Below are 17,732 nucleotides of genomic sequence, written 5' to 3' on the forward strand. Positions count from 1 at the left end.
TGTCTGTTTTTAAACTTTTCCCTTTTGGTGTATCCCACTGCAATTAGTAAACTAATTTAAATACAATATTATGGGCCACTTTGCAGATTACATTTTTAGGTGCACACCCATAATGAATGTAAATTATGAAGGTGGCAAGCATGTTTGCAAACTTATGTGTTAAATGTATAAGTATTGTCAAGGGATGCGGGCGGCACTGTGGTCGAAACCACTGAGCCTCTTGGGCTTGCTGATCAGAAGGTTGGCGGTTTGAATCCACACAACGGGGTGAGCGCCCATTGCTCTGTCCCAGCTCCTGCCTACCTAGCAGTTCAAAAGCACGCCCAAGAGTGCAAGCAGATAAATAGGTACCACTGTGGTGGGAAGGTAAACGGCATTACCGTGAGCTCTGGCTTCCATCACGGTGTTCAGTTGTGCCAGAAGCAGTTTAGTCATGCTGGCCACATGACCCAGAAAGCTGTCTGTGGACAAATGCTGAATGCCACAACCCCAAAGTCGCCTTTGACTGGACTTAACCATCCAGGGGTCCTTTACCTTTTACCTTATAAGTATTGCCAGCATTTGTTTACTTATTAAGAAACATACATACCACACATCACCAAAAGGCCACATAGCCTATATTACAGTATAGTAAACAATATAAACTAACACACACACACACACACACACACACACAGAGAGAGAGAGAGAGAGAGAGAGAGAGAGAGAGAGAGAGAGCGCACTAGGTACCCCTAGCAGTGATGGAGAAATGTAATTCAGTTTGCATTTAAAGGTGATCCTACCTAATTAATACATTCCAAAACAATACATGAAACTGACAGACAGATTAAGTTTAAAGGAAAAATGGAAACAATCTAGATAATTTTGGACATCATCCAAATTAAACCATTGTAAGACTTGATCAGGGACGCGGGTGGCGCTGTGGGTTAAAGCCTCAGCGCCTAGGGCTTGCCGATCGAAAGGTCGGTGGTTCGAATCCCCGCGGCGGGGTGCGCTCCCGTTGCTCGGTCCCAGCGCCTGCCAACCTAGCAGTTCAAAAGTACCCCCAGGTGCAAGTAGATAAATAGGGACCGCTTACTGGCGGGAAGGTAAACGGCGTTTCTGTGTGCTGCGCTGGCTCGCCAGATGCAGCTTTGTCACGCTGGCCACGTGACCCGGAAGTGTCTCCGGACAGCGCTGGCCCCTGGCCTCTTGAGTGAGATGGGCGCACAACCCCAGAGTCTGTCAAGACTGGCCCGTACGGGCAGGGGTACCTTTACCTTTACCTTTAAGACTTGATCAGATATGCATATTCATCACTTATAGGTAAGTATAACCTATGAATGAACCATCTCAGAAGAAGCATCATGGGCAGAACTTTCAATTCACCCAAAAAACAATACTTTTCAATTGATTTGGCAAACTGACCTGGACTCAAACCTAGTATGAGAATCACTCTGTGAAGGGAAATGTTGATAGAACATTAACTTCTCTGCCTTAATTTGATGCAACTGTATTTCAAAGACATAAAATGATTGGTAGAAGCTTTGTGCATTTCTTCTCGTTGCCATCTTAATACTGTCTTGGGGGCTCTTCTAGAGCTCTGGTTATTTTAGCATTAATTTCCTAATGAACATTTCTCACTGTTTTATCTGGGAAGAACATAAATTTGTGATAGACTTAAGAGTTTCAGGATAATGTTTTCTTTTGTTTTGTTTTAAGCCCACTCTCTTGAGCCATTACTTATTCTGGAAGAAACAAGTCAGCTTTTCTAGCACACTGAAATATTTAGCTATGTTTTTTGCTTTTGCTTTCCAGAGATAACAACACCTGGAAGAATGGTTAAGAGAGAAAACAACAGCCACTCAAAACATTCTTAAAATTATTTAGTAGGCCCCAAAGCACCAGGGCTTCCTACCTTATATAATTTCAGCTTCAATTTATTCACTTCTTATTTATGTTGAGTGCTAAATGGAAGTTGTTTTTTGTCACTGAAATCACTTAGATTAAAAATCCCACCCGCTTGGCCAGCACAATATATTTTACGGACTGAAGCAAAGGGCAAGATGGTGATGGGGCAGCATCCTTTGGTTTAGGGGTGCAAGCTAGTTTAGGGGTATATGACAGACCATGAGGAACATGGAGTTCTGGTCTCCAGCAGAAGGAAATGGTTAGGGGACTCAGGAGGAGCAGCCATAGCTGTCCCCATCACTTGCCATCTTTCCCTAAGGATACAGCCAGCCTTCTAAAGGGAATCCTTTTACAGTCTTTTCCCTGCATGCTATCTAGTAGGCTTGTGAAGACCTTGAAGTACAATTTTCAACAGGTGTTGTTTTATTTAAAAGGTGAAGAGAACCCTGCTTCCCCTTGCCATTCATTTCTAAAGCATGTCTGAGACTGAGACATGTGTCAGGTCATTAAATCCAGCAATAACACCTTGAATATTTTAAAATGTTAGATTGCCGCAAACTAGCTCAGAACAATTTCGTGGAAGATTAACATGGCTATAGTGTAGCTCATCCCCCCCCCCCATGCTATATTTTTTAACATCATGGGCAACCGTTGCCAGTTCTGAAATGAATTTCTTTAAGCTTAAACTCAGTAAATGGGATGCCCACTGATTAAGGACTTTGGCAATTTATTTTCTGTCTTACTTTAACTGATAAAGAAACCTAGTAGGACCTACCAAGTAATATCCAAAGAAGACAAGAGGTTAAACATATGTTCTAATGCCCCCCGCTAATAGCAACTGGTGTTAATGGAAGATTCCCTCCCAAAGCAAATAGCAGTTTTAAAGAAGAGCTTTTAGTCAGGATCCCAACAGAGGAGGTAATGTTAAACTTCCCCTCTCTACCTTCTGCAAGCCTCCACCTCAACAGTCCTCATTCCCAAAATCCAAAAGTTGCTCTTTCCATTTTTAAAGGAGGCACATGAAATGAAAAAAAAAAATGTATTAAGTATCCTGTCTAATTTTGTCCTAAATGTGGTTTGGGCTGGAGAGTTGAAGAAATGTAACATTATTTTAGTACAAACTAAGGGTATCTTGGATACATTTTGATGAATATAGCTTTATTTAACAATACACTGAAATTATTAACCTATACACAGAAGTAATTTATTGCTAATTAAAATTGTTTGCATGTATGTGGATGGATGGATGTGGATGGATTCAAGAGAGGTGCTTATGTGGCTTAGAGCATTACTACAGATGTCAGTTTAGACTACAATCAGATTGGTTAATTATTTTAGTACTTTTTTAAATAATCATTGATCATGCTGAGCAATGGTTTTGGAAGCTTAAATAAGTAATGCTAAGATCATTTTCTCATAGTTCCAGTTCTAAGAAGTCTCTCACACCTGCAAAGCCCATGGACAGGGGCGCCAATTTGGGCCCCAGATTATGGGTGCCCAGCAGCATGCCAACGTGATGTGCCATCATGATGTCACGATACGCTATGTGCGCTATGTGTCACAACACATGAGGCCTCAGCTACCATCTGTGAGGCCTTGGACTCCACCCCCAAGGGCTCCCAAAGCCTCAGATGTGACCTCTGGTGCTTCATGAGGCCCTGGAAATCATGTTGAAGACCGTGCAAGGCCTTGGATGCCACCTCCAAGGCCCCGTGAGGCCTCAGGTGCGACTCCCGGTGCTTTGCAAGGCCCTGGAAGTCATGTCGGAGGCGCTGTGGTGCAGGTGCTGAGCACCCACGACAAAATTTAAGTGGGTGCCTGGGCACCCAGCATCCCCTACAGCAGTGGCAGAGCTTCATGCTCTGGAACCAGGGGGCAGAGAGCAGGAGGGGGCGGGGCTGGCGCACATCCTGGGAGCATGGCATGCTGCCCGTAGGGGCATGGTGCTCAGCGCGGGCGGGGGGGGGCAGCAGTGATGGCACCCCGCCGGGATCGTGCTGCCTCTTCCTCCACCAGTGCCCTACAGTTGGCCCCAGTGCCCATGGGTAAGAAGAACTGCTGCCTAAATAGAAAGCTCATGCAATTCCCACTATAGCATGAGGGAACCTAGGCAAAGGCTGTCAGATCAACATTGTAAAAGTTAAAGGGCATTTCATGTTGTTTTTTAAAGATCTTACAGAGCTACAGTTCCATGCAGTTGTAAAGCTGTACAATCTAAAGTAGCATTAGTCCCTAACAGAGGTAAATGCAAGTAAAACAATAACCCTATTATCACTAGTGAGGATCTGACCACATTACAAGTCATAATTTTTGTCAAGTTATGAATCCTACATAAATTGGACAAAATCTCCTTCACTCTGAGATTTCAAAGTATCTTCACAGTAGCTGTGCAACTAAACATAGCCTTATATTTTGGAGACTAAAGTGGGGAGAGAGCAGAGGAAGCATGGGACAGTTGAAAGCTCTGTATTATAGTTTAGCAACCTTGACAAATGGTTCCTTGGAAGGCTTGGGACACTGACATCCAGGAATATATTGTTGCTATAGCAACTACTACATCAAGCATTTGTTGATATGGCACACATTCACTTTCCTGGTGAAACACAAATTAGCCTCAACAGTCAAGGAATATTGCGCAGGACAACCAAACAGGGAATAGCACCCCATCCCCCTAAATGTGTTGGAAGTACAGTAATATTTTGCAAATGTGACATTACTAAATACAGCTTTCTTTATGTGCCTGAGAATTACATTGTGTAGGGTGAACCAAACGAGTCCCATCGGCGCAAGCTCTGCACAAGGCCTTCAGCTTCCACAATGGTGTCCTCCGCCACTCTCCCCATGCTCCCAAAATTCACCCAAGGCAGTTGGGAGAACCCCCAGAATGGGAGGAGGAAATGCTGGCACAGAAAGGATGCTCACCATAGCAGGACACCCACGTATTGTTTACTTTGCCTTTTCCACACTTTCAGTGAATGTGTGTGTTCATTCATTCTGCCAAATGGACCTGGCACATTCTCATTCTCTCACTGTTTTGAATGAAAAGGCCATTTTAAAAAAATAAAATGTCACCAGAGGAGAGAGGGTAGTTGGTTTCAACAGCAAATGGGATTAAGGGCTTCACATTTCCTGCTAGTGGAGATACATGGAATGGGAGGGTGTGACAGAGGCCTCTGCAACTGGGACATGAAAGCAAAGGTTTGTCTAGAGGCGATGAATTAGCTGCTTATATTCCTCACACTTTCCCCACTAAGCATACTCAAACACAGAATCAACGTTAAGAGATTACTAACGCCTTTCAGATAATAATGATAGTTTATAACAGTTCAAAGAAACCTAAATATATCCCCAATTAGACTTTGCAGCTAGATGCAGTGAGATGTTCTTCTATTGGATGCTTGAGCACAGGAAGAGCAACGCAGGAGAGCAAGTCAGGCTGAGTGATGATGGACACAGCTTCTGTGGGAACACAATGATCAATGCCAGCTCCTAACCATGCTACTCTTCACTGCAGCTAGGCAGAAAGAAGTATGCATACTGTTTCTCTTGCGCTATCCATATACTTTTAAAATTTTCTGATACACCCCCTTTTTTTTTTGCTAGAGCACCTTGCCTACAGCTTTACAGACACAGACATCTCAAAGAGTGCCTTGACATCATTTCAGCACGCTGAAAAATATTGATAAGTTCCAAGATCATAATTCTAGCCACCTTCTATGAGTGCAATACTGCTAGATAAAATGGATGGCTTGGGTTCATATGTAATAGTCAGAAACCTTGCAGAATGCACTTCTGACAACAAAAGCACTTGATCCTCCCACACATCCTCAAAACCCACCCTAAACATGAATTTCTTTAATGGGTGCTCAGAAAAATACATGATTGAAGACACACATTAGCCTCAAGGAGAGTTTGTTCTGGTATGATAAGCACTTTCAGATTGCTTCTGCAAAGAGCTTTGTTTTCTCAGGGCCAAAATTTGCCTTAGGGTATATTTGTGACTATGGCTAACTTTTTTTTAGTTTGCGTTGTTAAATAACAGCTGTGGGGGAGCACAACATGTGGGTAAGGAGGAGAGTTAACCCTTGATCCACGCTCTGCCATTTCAATGAAAATCACCCTCCTGAAGCTGCTGTTTGCTGTGGGAAGGCAACTACTATAGTGGTGTGAGGGTGATTTTCCTTAGGACCGTGGCACACGAAGGGATGTTTAACCCCGCTCTTCACATATCCCAGCATTGACAGCAGTTGTTGTTTACCCAACAGCAACCCATCAAACAGGCATATTAATTCTGATCTTGCATTTAATGCAATATAATTTGGCCCCCAGACCGGTGTTGTGGGATATTTATAACTTTCTACCTCCAGGGAACAGTTTCAACAATGCCTGCTTTGCCAAGGAACACTTGAGCATTCGCTAATGAGCTTTGCACATAAATAAACTCTGTGTAGGGAAAAGCATAAACAAATCCATGTGGATCATTGTGAATGTGACTTCCTAGTATGTGCTCATGTAACAAAATATGCACAGGCATGGGTATCGCATAATGCTATACAGATAATGATATAAAGGTAAAGTGTAAAGGGACCCCTGACCATTAGGTCCAGTCGTGGCCGACTCTGGGGTTGCGGCGTTCATCTCACTTTATTGGCTGAGGGAGCCGGCGTTCAGCTTCTGAGTCATGTGGCCAGCATGACTAAGTCGCTTCTGGCGAACCAGAGCAGCGTACGGAAACACCGTTTACCTTCCCACTGGAGCGGTACCTATTTATCTACTTGCACTTTCACGTGCTTTCAAACTGCTAGGTTGGCAGGAGCAGGGACTGAGCAATGGGAGCTCACCCCGTCGCAGGGATTCGAATCGCCGACCCTCTGATCGGCAAGTACTATATACAGTAACATATTATTCCTTTTCTAATATTTATGTGTGAAACAGCCCCAAGCATTTGATGACAATGTATACTGGCTTAAATGCATACTGATTTCTTGACAATGTATACTGGCTTAAAAAACTAAGAACAAAAATACAGTAAGAATTAGAAAGGCATTTGTTGGAAAAGGGAGAAGTTTTCAGAGAATAATTATATGCTTTGTGTGTCAGTCACATGAATAATTTGCTAGAGAACTTGCTTGACTCACTCAACTCCTTATCGTCTCACTTTGCTATTCTAATATTTTGATTCAATTTGGCTTATTGATTTAGCTGTGCTTGGCTTGACCTTACAGGGGCTGTTTTTGCTCTTTTCAAGTGCCACTTTGTATTGATCCTAGTATAAACCTATAGCTTCTATAATTGGTCTAACACTTCTCGGAGGCTGCCTTTGCTCCTGATCAAGGTATCCACAGATCTGGGGAGAATTTAAAACAGTTTTGTTGTCCAGGCCAATTATATTGGCAGCATTATCACTAGCATTTCATTTGTACAACACTCGCTGCCAAAGGGAGAGGTTAATAAGCTGTGCTGCACCACAGTGTTTAGTTGGACAGAAAATGGTGAGTCGGGGATGTCAGCTATTCTGAACTCCCCATTGCTGTGGAGAAAGACTTTGATTCAGCTGTTCACAATTCAATTACAAGGAAGTCATCGTTCTCATAAGGAAGAATGCTAGCACAATAAGATCTGTTAAGGGATCAATCTCTATAAGAAGAATGCCTTCAGATGAGCTGATGTGCTAATTGTTGGTAAGGTAGTAGCATAGGCACATGCAGTCCATATAAACTAAACAAGCTATAACTTAGGGGCCCACTATCTTGGGGCCCCCCCAAAAAAATTAAAGGAAAAAAACAACTGGATGTACATTTCCAAAATATAAGATAAAAAACAAATAAAATTTAACTTTTGTTATTGCCAAATGCCAATGTGTTTGCATTATTAAGTTTGTTATGAATAAAAAATCATTTTAAGTTGGAGCTTAATAATTATTTCACTATTAATATACCTCTTCTTAATTGTATTTCACTATTAATATACTTCTTCTTAATTGCATTTCAGTTCAACAATTACTTTGGTAAAATACATATTTTGTTCTGTGCAAATGGCACAGAATTTACCTATTAGGTCCATATATTACCATATAGCATATATTCAACACAAAAAACAGCGACAATTTGTTGTTGACAAAGGACAGCTGGACATATAAAGGGCCCCATTACCTTCAGTAGCTTAGGGCCTCATCAAAGCTAAATCTGGCCCTGGGCACATGCGTCACATGGTTCAGATGGTAGACCGGGAGCAACAGTGGGTGTCTTTCTTTTCCCCCATCTGCCATCCATGGGTCTGCCTGCCTGTGGCTTCCACCTGTGTCTGCTCACAGGGCTGCCTGTAATTGCCAATGGTGCCTTTGCCACTGCCTTCCCTGCTTCTGCTAGCCAGCCATGATGGGGTTCCTCCTCAGGTGAGTTCACGGTAAAAATCTCATGGGTGCCTGCACTACTGCCATTGTGGCTATGGCAGAAACTATTTCAGGGGCATGGAAAGTGGCAATCACCCTGTCTTTCACTTTCCGTAAGCATTTCATCCAGTAAATTCTCCCCTGTGATGACTCTTCACGGACTGTAAGAAGGCTGTATACAAAATCACAAAGGTAGTCTAATTTAACACTGCAGCTTATGGTCAGTGCCACATTTACGTATAAGCTAAACAATCTATAGCTTAAGGCCCCACTCTCTTGGGGGCCCCCTAAAATATTTAAAGGGAAAAAACTGCATGTACATTTCCAAAATATAAGATAAAAAAATAAAATAAAACCTACATACAGCAACAGTGTTTTGTGTTGCGTAGGCTAAGTAATGGGCCCCACCTGCTAGTCTGCTCCCTAAAATATCACTGCTTTGCTCATTTCTATATACTATATAGGGTGCCTACATTCTGCATGGACTGGTTACATGGCAGCATGTGCAAATGGCTTTAGATACCTATTAGGTCCATAAATGACCATATAGCATATATTCAACACAAAAAACAGCAACAATTTGTTGTTGACAAAGGACAGCTGGACATATAAAGGGCCCCATTACCTTCAGTAGCTTAGGGCCCCATCAAACCTAAATCCAGCCTTGCTTATGGTAAATGGCGTTACCTAATAGTCTCTGAAATAAGCAACCACGTTACCTTCAGCTTTCAATCGGCTACACTCTCTTATGTTGGTTTGTATGATTTTTATTTTTTAAATTGCTTTGTATGTTAACCACAAAGTGTGATGGAAATAATTTTAGCTAAATAAATCACGGGAGGGCAGAGAGGTACTTGACCTCCTGTGTCTCCACAATATCACAACAGCATCTATATTCTTCTTCTTTTTTAATATTTCCTTTCCTCATAGTCCCAAGGAGTTTCACAAGTCTGAACAAGAAGGAAGGGTTGTAAGGACACCTGCAGTTCTTTCCCCAACATTTTCTCCTTCCGTTACAAACCCAATTCCCTCACCACAGTATATATCTCTTCCCGTCCTGTTAGCACAGAAAAGATTCTGCTGAAAACTAATTTTTAATTGGAAGACAGTGATTAGTCTAAATAAATTATATGTGTATAATTGGGGTTAATGCTGGCCACACACAATGTGCTTGTTCTAAAATCAGAATGTGCACATTTTAATATATAAATCCCTATTTCTTAGTCACATTAAAATGTGCTGGTCACATTTATATTATTATGTCTTATAAAAAGATCAATATCAAGACAATTTTTATTGCTTCTGATTTAAGTTCCTGAATATTTTCTAATATTAAAAACTTCTTGAATATAACAAAGCCTCCAGAAATGTTACCATTAAACCATCAATAGCTCTTGTTCTCTTCACATTTTCATATAGTGTAATTTTATTCCAAGGCATCATTACAGTCCCTTATTATATTATATAATATAATGCCATTTTTCAACATGTAAATGTTGTAAGAACTGATAAAGCCAGATGTTATTCATGCCAGTATTATAGGGAAACCTAAATCAATATATAGGGAGCACAACCCAATGTGCATGTACTTGAACATTTCAAAATAATAATAATAATAATAATAATAATAATAATAATAATAATAATAATTTATTATTTGTACCCTGCCCATCTGGCTGGGTTTCCCCAGCCACTCTGGGCGGCTTCCATAGAAACCAAAAAACACTAAAATATCATACATTAAAAACTTCCCTGAATGCATTCAGAAGGGATTTGAATCAGGAAAATGGTACAAGGAGAAACATTCAAAGGCCTAGCAATACTATTATCTTAATGCAGTTTATTTCCCAGTATTAGAAATTATGATAGTTCTGTTCACAAAACTCTAGACAGCACATCTAGTTTAGTCAATTGTTGCCTGCTCACAGAATCAGCCTTGATTTTATGAATAATTACCTGGTTAGTCCACTGCTGTAAATGGAATAGGACTTGCAAATGTTACCTGCACGTGGCCTTCTAACAGGTGAGATCAATGAATCACACTGTACCCTGCTTTGTTATACATATGTGCAGTGTCACTTACTAAGCTAAGTGATAACTGTCTCCGTAGAGACAGTGGCGGAGCTTCATACTCCAGCACTGGGGGGCGGAGAGCAGGCGGGGAAGGGCTGGTACGTGTCCTGGGGCATGGTGTGCCTCCCTCAGGGGCGTGGCATGCATCCTGGGGGCGTGGCACGTTGCCTGCAGGGGTGTGGCACCCAGCACAGGCGGGGGCAGCCGCGATGGCACACCACCGGGATCACGCTGCCAGGGGCAGTGCACTCCCCCTGCACTCCTCTTCCTCTGCCAGTGCGTAGAGATATATCTCATATATATATATATATATATATATATATATATATATATATATATGCTTTCGTAGATTTTCACGGGTACAGGAATGCAGGTTTTGGTGTCCTCGGGTATCTTCCCGTGTAAAAGTTGGGGTGTCTAGGCGACGTTTCGACGAGGTCTCACTCGTCATCTTCAGGCAGGTGCTTTCGGCTTCTTGTTACTGGAACAGAGCAGGATCTCAGTGTTTGAGTTCCTATAAATACTGTTGAGGAGGTGTGGCCTCCAATGTTTTGGGCAGAGAGGAAGTTCCTAGGCTAGTGTGCCTTTTCTTCTTTTGTTCCTTAATTGCTTGAGGGATATCTTGAGTGATTTCTTGAGTGATATCCTGAGTACCACTTAGGTGGGTCATTAGGTGTGGATTAGTTGCTAAAGCCTTTGTGTCTTGACCTCTTGAACTTTGTGAAGAGTTTTTCTGAGAAGATGGGTGTACTACATTTAGTTGTGCTCTGGCTTGGCTTCGTGTATAGGGGCGAGCTGTGGCACAGGCCACAAAACCACAGCTCGCCCCTATACACGAAGCCAAGCCAGAGCACAACTAAATGTAGTACACCCATCTTCTCAGAAAAACTCTTCACAAAGTTCAAGAGGTCAAGACACAAAGGCTTTAGCAACTAATCCACACCTAATGACCCACCTAAGTGGTACTCAGGATATCACTCAAGAAATCACTCAAGATATCCCTCAAGCAATTAAGGAACAAAAGAAGAAAAGGCACACTAGCCTAGGAACTTCCTCTCTGCCCAAAACATTGGAGGCCACACCTCCTCAACAGTATTTATAGGAACTCAAACACTGAGATCCTGCTCTGTTCCAGTAACAAGAAGCCGAAAGCACCTGCCTGAAGATGACGAGTGAGACCTCGTCGAAACGTCGCCTAGACACCCCAACTTTTACACGGGAAGATACCCGAGGACACCAAAACCTGCATATATATATATATATATATATATATATATATATATATATATGGTCTGATTACAAAACATGGTCTTCTGACAATGATTGCTTCAGATCCCAAATTCTGCAGGCAGAAGGAAATTAAATTTAAAAAGTAAAAAGAAGAAGAAGCATACAATCTAGTTTTGTCTGAGAAATGGTTATAATAATAGGCAAGTACAAAAGCACGGAGCAAAACTTGTTTGGATGACAAGTCTGTTATGCAAGTATATATACTCCTAGGAGTCAAAATGCATTTGTTAACAACAAATCATACCAACCAACCCAATTTTTCTTCTTTGATGTGGAAATGGGTATAATGGACAAGAAGGACTACTGTGGATATAATGTATCCTGACGTTAGAAAAACTTTTGTCACCAATTCAGAAGACATCCTCCTAACTAAATTGAAGAAATGCATATTAGAAAGTGGATACAATATTGGAAGCAAAACCCAAAAGAGTTATAATGCAAAATATATTTCCAAGGAAGTTGTGGAATCTCCTTCCACTAAGGCACAATAAAGTCAATTAGAAATTCACGCATATGTTTAAATCTTCAAGCAACAACTCGCCTTCCTTTGCATCACTGTCGCTGCAGCCTTCCACGTTCTGGGGACTGAACGTTTGCAGTGGAGATCCTTCTCTATTTTTGTAGGCTCCCTGCACAATTTATAGCTCTGATCTTACAAGATTTCATATTGCACAGGGAACCTACACAAGTAGACTCCACATTGAAATGTGTACAAGTCAAAAAAACAGCTTGGTTATGGCAACACTGAACCTTCATATTTAGAAATTGTAGCCATATTTCCCACAACAAAAGCTGCAATCTTTTATATACTTACCACTGGCTATACTCTATTCATGTTAATAGGATTGCACCACAATACCTAGTTTGAGAAACGCATCTCAGCGATCCTTTGCACCCCGTGGTTCTGAATTCCCAAAATGCAGATTAGGACACAAAACTATTTTTAATAGATGTTGACTTTATATCCTGTAATCAAAGCAATGAGCTGTCCCTCCCATTAAAATAGTAACATTCAATCCATTATGTTAAAAAAAAGGTGCAGCTCAAACAGAAGGAACCGATGGATGAGCTTATTCTTACTGACCGTCATCTGCCACTTCATCAAACAAATGACTTACAAACTAACTGCAGGAGGGCGGAGGCAAATACATCATGTATTGCTGTAGCTGTAAGGAACCATTTTTTGTCAAGCCATTTAGCCCATTTCCAGAAGCACGTTTAAATAAAAATTTCCATATATAATCATCCCGTGAGTTACTTGATTTTCACCTACCTTTTCAGCTGCATGGGAAGTGCAAAAAAATATTGGAATAAAGGCAAGCCATACTATACAAGTCGTGTACATAGTGAATCCAATGGGTTTGGCTTCATTAAAATTCTCCGGGACACCCCGAGTCTTGATAGCATAGACAGTACATGTAACCATGAGGAGAATGCTATACCCCAAAGAACATATGATTTGTAGATCCGTAATGTCACATTTGAGGACTCCTCTGGCTTGATCTGGTTCCATAGGCTTATGCTCATCATAATCTATTATACTGTTTGGTGGGTCAACTGCAAACCAAATAAAAACCCCAAGAAGCTGTACTGATATCAAACTTGAAGTAATTGCTAGTTGTGACGTTGGACTAATAAGCCGGGGTGCTGTCACTGATTTTTTGCCCTGTTCAAATATGCGGTAGATGCGGTTTGTTTTAGTCAACAGAGCAGCGTAACTTATGCACATCCCCAATCCTAAGAAGATACGTCGGAAGGAGCACACGGCAACATCTGGCTTGGCAATCATCAAGAACGTGATGATATAACACAGAAATATTCCTGTCAATAGAACATAGCTGAGTTCCCTTCCAGAAGCCCGCACAATGGGGGTGTCGTTGTATCGAATGAAGGTTGCCATAACAAAAATGGTGGCGATAATTCCAAGCATGGCCAAGAAGACTGGGATGACTGCCCACGGGGAATGCCACTCCAGCTTCACAATAGGGATAGGGCTGCATCCTGTACGATTCTCATTTGGCCGTTGACTGTAGGAGCAGATCTTGCAGGTCACTTCGTCAGACTGGTATTGGTATCCATCGCATAGCTCACATTGCCAACAGCAGCTCATCCCTTTAATAATCCTCTTTCGTTCTCCCGGTTTACAGGGAAGGCTGCAGACAGAAGTAGGGACCTTCTTCGTTCCTTTGCCCCACTGCATTTCATCCATCTATGGGTAAAAGAAATCAAAGTAAATAGGACTGGTTATCTGGAAGTAGTTATCAAGCAGCCCTTAGTAACGACAAAGGAAAACAAATGTGTGCACAGATGGCATCATGGAAACAATCCATTTTCTGCTAAAATTTGATCTGTGCAGATTCAATTCTGTACATATATTTGGGTAAAACGGATAGAGCCATGTTAATCCACCACTAAGTAAATGAGGGCTGTTGCTGAGAAAGAGAAAATAGAATTAAAATTTCACACAGGAAGCGAATAATAAGCAAATGATATAAAGGTTATTAGGGAGATGCTATAGGAAATAATTGTATCCAGGATCCAGGATTGTTGAAATGATGGAAGTTTGTTTTATCAGCTGAAATATTTTGGCATTCTCTCTCATTTCCTTTGCAACACAGTAAATGCTCATATAGCCATGCATAACTTCTTATAACCTAAAAAGTCTTAGAAATTTCTTAAAATTGGAAATTGTTTAATGACCACTGAAGTCTGAATTTGATTTGAGCATCTTGGTCTAAAGCTGTGTCTAAAGCTTAAGCTAAAGGGGTTTTCACACACCAATGCAATGAATGGCCATGCTCCCCAGTGCTAATGTGCCCCCTTCAATCAAAGTCCAGAGGCAGTGTAAGGGAGAAAGAGCTGTAAAGTTTAGAATAAAGGGGTCTTCATCCCTTTAGTTTAAATTAAAGAGAAATTTGCAGCTTCTGCAGGACATGGTGAACACACCCACCCCACTGGCAGAATCCTTCCCACGTTTCAACACACAAAAGTTCACATGAATCCCTCTTTAGTGCAACATAGATCTGCCACATGACCCATCTAATAAAAAGTAACCTAGTCTGGGGCTTTTGGATATATGCATCCGGGGGGCTGAAATAGAAATCCATGGAAAATTATGGATGCTCTTTTCCTTTCCTCTCCTTTTCTTTTTGTCTAGCAAGAATGCCCTTCATCATACCTCTAAATTAGTAGCCTCCCAAAGCTAATTGTTTTGTTGCTTCTGGCAAGAAACTTAATTATGGAAAAACTACCCGTTACAGAAGGGCTTGCCGATCAGAAGGTCGGTGATTTGAATCCACGTGACGGGGTGAGCTCCCGTTGTTTGGTCCCAGCTCCTGCTAACCTAGCAACTTGAGAGCACATCAAAGTGCAAGTAGATAAATAGGTACCGCTCTGTCGGGAAGGTAAACGGTATTTCCGTGCGATGCTCTGGTTCGTCAGAAGCGGCTTAGTCATGCTGGTCACATGACCTGGAAAGCTGTCTGTGGACAAATGTCATCTCCCTCAGCCTATAGAGCCAGATGAGTGTGCAAACCCAGAGCCTTTCGCGACTGGACCTAACGGTCAGGGGTACCTTTACCTTTACCTGTTACAAAAGCCACTGACAAAACCAGCAAAGTAAAACTGGGAAATCAAATGGATGCCACAGACTTTTAACAAAGAAAAATAAATACCGGTAATGTGTACCTGGTGTGTGGTTGTGGTCGTATGTGTGTATGTTGTGTGTGTGTGTCTGTTAATATATGAGAAAGCCTGGTAATTCCTCAGTGACAGAGCATATGTTTTGTGGGTTCAGGATTGCAGGGTCACTGAAGTTGAAAAAGTTATCTCAAGTTCAGGTAGCAGAGCTCGGAAAGGAAGACTTATTTAGACCCATTAGAGTTCCTGTCAGTTAGAGTTAGCAATACTTGCTAGATAGACCTGCTGGTAGAAATTCAGGGCAGTTTCAGCCAAAAAACACTTCTCTATTTCCAGAGTGGTTTCTCGCTCTGTGGTCCCTCAAGCGCCATTTATTGAGGCCGCTACACATTTTGAATGATAGAGATCGATGACAGACCAAAAAAAGAGAAAAAAATGCAGAAAGGAAAACCTTTTCTTAATTCCTTCAGAACTAACATTTGTTTGAACATGCCGCCTCAGGAAGAAAAGTTTGTTCACATGGGGATTTCTGCTTACCACTTTATATTACTATATATTGCTGGGAAATGATGGACACAAACACAAACTGGTTTCTCTTTTCCATGTAAATCCCAAATCTATTTATCCTATAAGAAAACAAGTAGGCAAAATCCCCACATGAGTTGTACTTGTAAGAGAATAAGGACTGGTGACTTGTGGAGCATGTGTCCCAAAGCATGCTCCACAATGCGTTCAAACCCATTTTGGAACTGGCTCAAAGGGGCGGGCAGTTGAACATGAAATGGGTTAGATCAATTTGAGTAGGGGACTTGCATTTTTGACCCACACCCTTTTCAAATACTCATCACATCACATTTCTGTTGGAGAGAGAGGAACTGAATTTTAGATGCCATTCTCTCATAGATCCATTTTTGACAGAGCCTCAAATCATCTGGTCCAGTCTAATATAAATCTGGACTGGGGCCTTTAATCTCTGACAGGTGACAATCACCTCATCACCATATGTTTTGCACAAACCACCAGTGACAGGAGAGTGAAAGGTATCCATTTCCTGCAAAATATACCACAGTGCAGCCTGAATACAATCCTGAATACAGTTATATATTCTGGAACTGTGGGGCTTCAATGGATTGTGCAAACTACGACTTGGATGTGTGTCCTTTAGGCCATTTGCTCAAGCCTACGAGCCTAACCAGACAAAATCTGGACCATGGATCAAAATTTGTTCAGCTACTCAGATTCATTCTTGACAAAATATTGGTCAGTCCACCCACTGCTAGTTCTCTGTGTGGCTCTTATGCTGTCCATGGAACCCTAGAGCACTTGGCTGATGGCTCCATGGAAAACATCAGCCCCCCTCATTATTGCAGGATCTTTAATGGGAGAAGTGAGCAGAGAAAGAGAGAAGGGCATTTGAATCTTGTACATTATCTATTATCATACTGGAGGATTTACATGAGAAAGCTTGAAACAGAAATGGCCTGTCAGTACACAACCTCTTTATTTTACGTACCGGAGAAAACCGAAGGGGGGGGAAATCTGAATGAATTAATTGGTCAAGAAGGTGACACAATAAATGAAACTGCTAACAGCATCTGCTGACCCTTCCAATGAGCAAGCAGATGATCTATATGAAAATAAAATATTTGCAAAGCTTATTTATCTTCCACTTACCTGCACTCACAGTCATGCTTCCTTTACATTGTCGAAGACTGCAAACAAGGTTTTAGCCGTTATTGAGGGAGTCGCAGTCATTTCTGGACACTAAGGGAGTATCTGTATCTTTCCCAGACAAAAACTGCTCATTTCACCTTTAAAATGAAATGGCTTTTATTCCCACTTGTTGACCTCGATGGAATCATGCACAGCTCAAAAGACTCCTTTAGAAGAATAACAGGAATCAGGTCTAGCTCATGCAAGCTTTGCTGGTATCCGTCTAATATTTTGGGGAGTGCAGCTGTGGCTGTCTCGCTTTTTCTTACAAGGCTGATGCCGTTATGCAACAGAATGCAATATTAGTGTTTCAGGATGTCAGGCCTAGATATGTTTTCACCTAGCGACACAGAATAAAAGCTAGAAAAAAGCCAGGCATGGCAAAAGGAGGAGGAAGGAAATTTGAGAAAATAAGTGTTATGATAGCCACGATTTCTCTTGCTTGCTTTGATTGAAACCCAAAGGGTCTGTGTGCAGAGCACAAACCACACACAGTGGGAGTCTTCCAGCCTGCCTTCCCAATATAGCACCTTGTGTCATATTAGGAGCTTCTGGTGCTCCAGGGGGCTTCTGGAGCATATCCATTGTGGCAGGAGGGGCAGCAGCTAAAAAAGAAAATTCACAAACACAGATGCTGTTTCTTTGCTCACAATGTGGAGACGGTTCAATCCTAACTCTTATCAGGATTTTAGATGCTGCCTTTCCCAACTGTACCTCATCCACAAAAGCAGGAGAA

General features: G+C 41.7%; 1 protein-coding gene across 2 annotated transcripts in view; it reads right to left on the reverse strand.

Annotated features, from left to right (window-relative positions):
• GRM7 (glutamate metabotropic receptor 7) overlaps nt 1-17,732 on the reverse strand; it is a 391,771-nt gene that overhangs the window by 78,333 nt on the left and 295,706 nt on the right. For both annotated transcript variants that reach the window (XM_077925005.1, XM_077925006.1), the window contains exon 8: nt 12,918-13,853. In XM_077925005.1, the coding sequence (XP_077781131.1) occupies nt 12,918-13,853 (936 nt within the window). The remainder of the gene's footprint in view (nt 1-12,917; nt 13,854-17,732) is intronic.

This window comes from Podarcis muralis, chromosome 2 (genome assembly GCF_964188315.1).
Source record: "Podarcis muralis chromosome 2, rPodMur119.hap1.1, whole genome shotgun sequence".
Lineage (NCBI taxonomy): Eukaryota > Metazoa > Chordata > Lepidosauria > Squamata > Lacertidae > Podarcis > Podarcis muralis.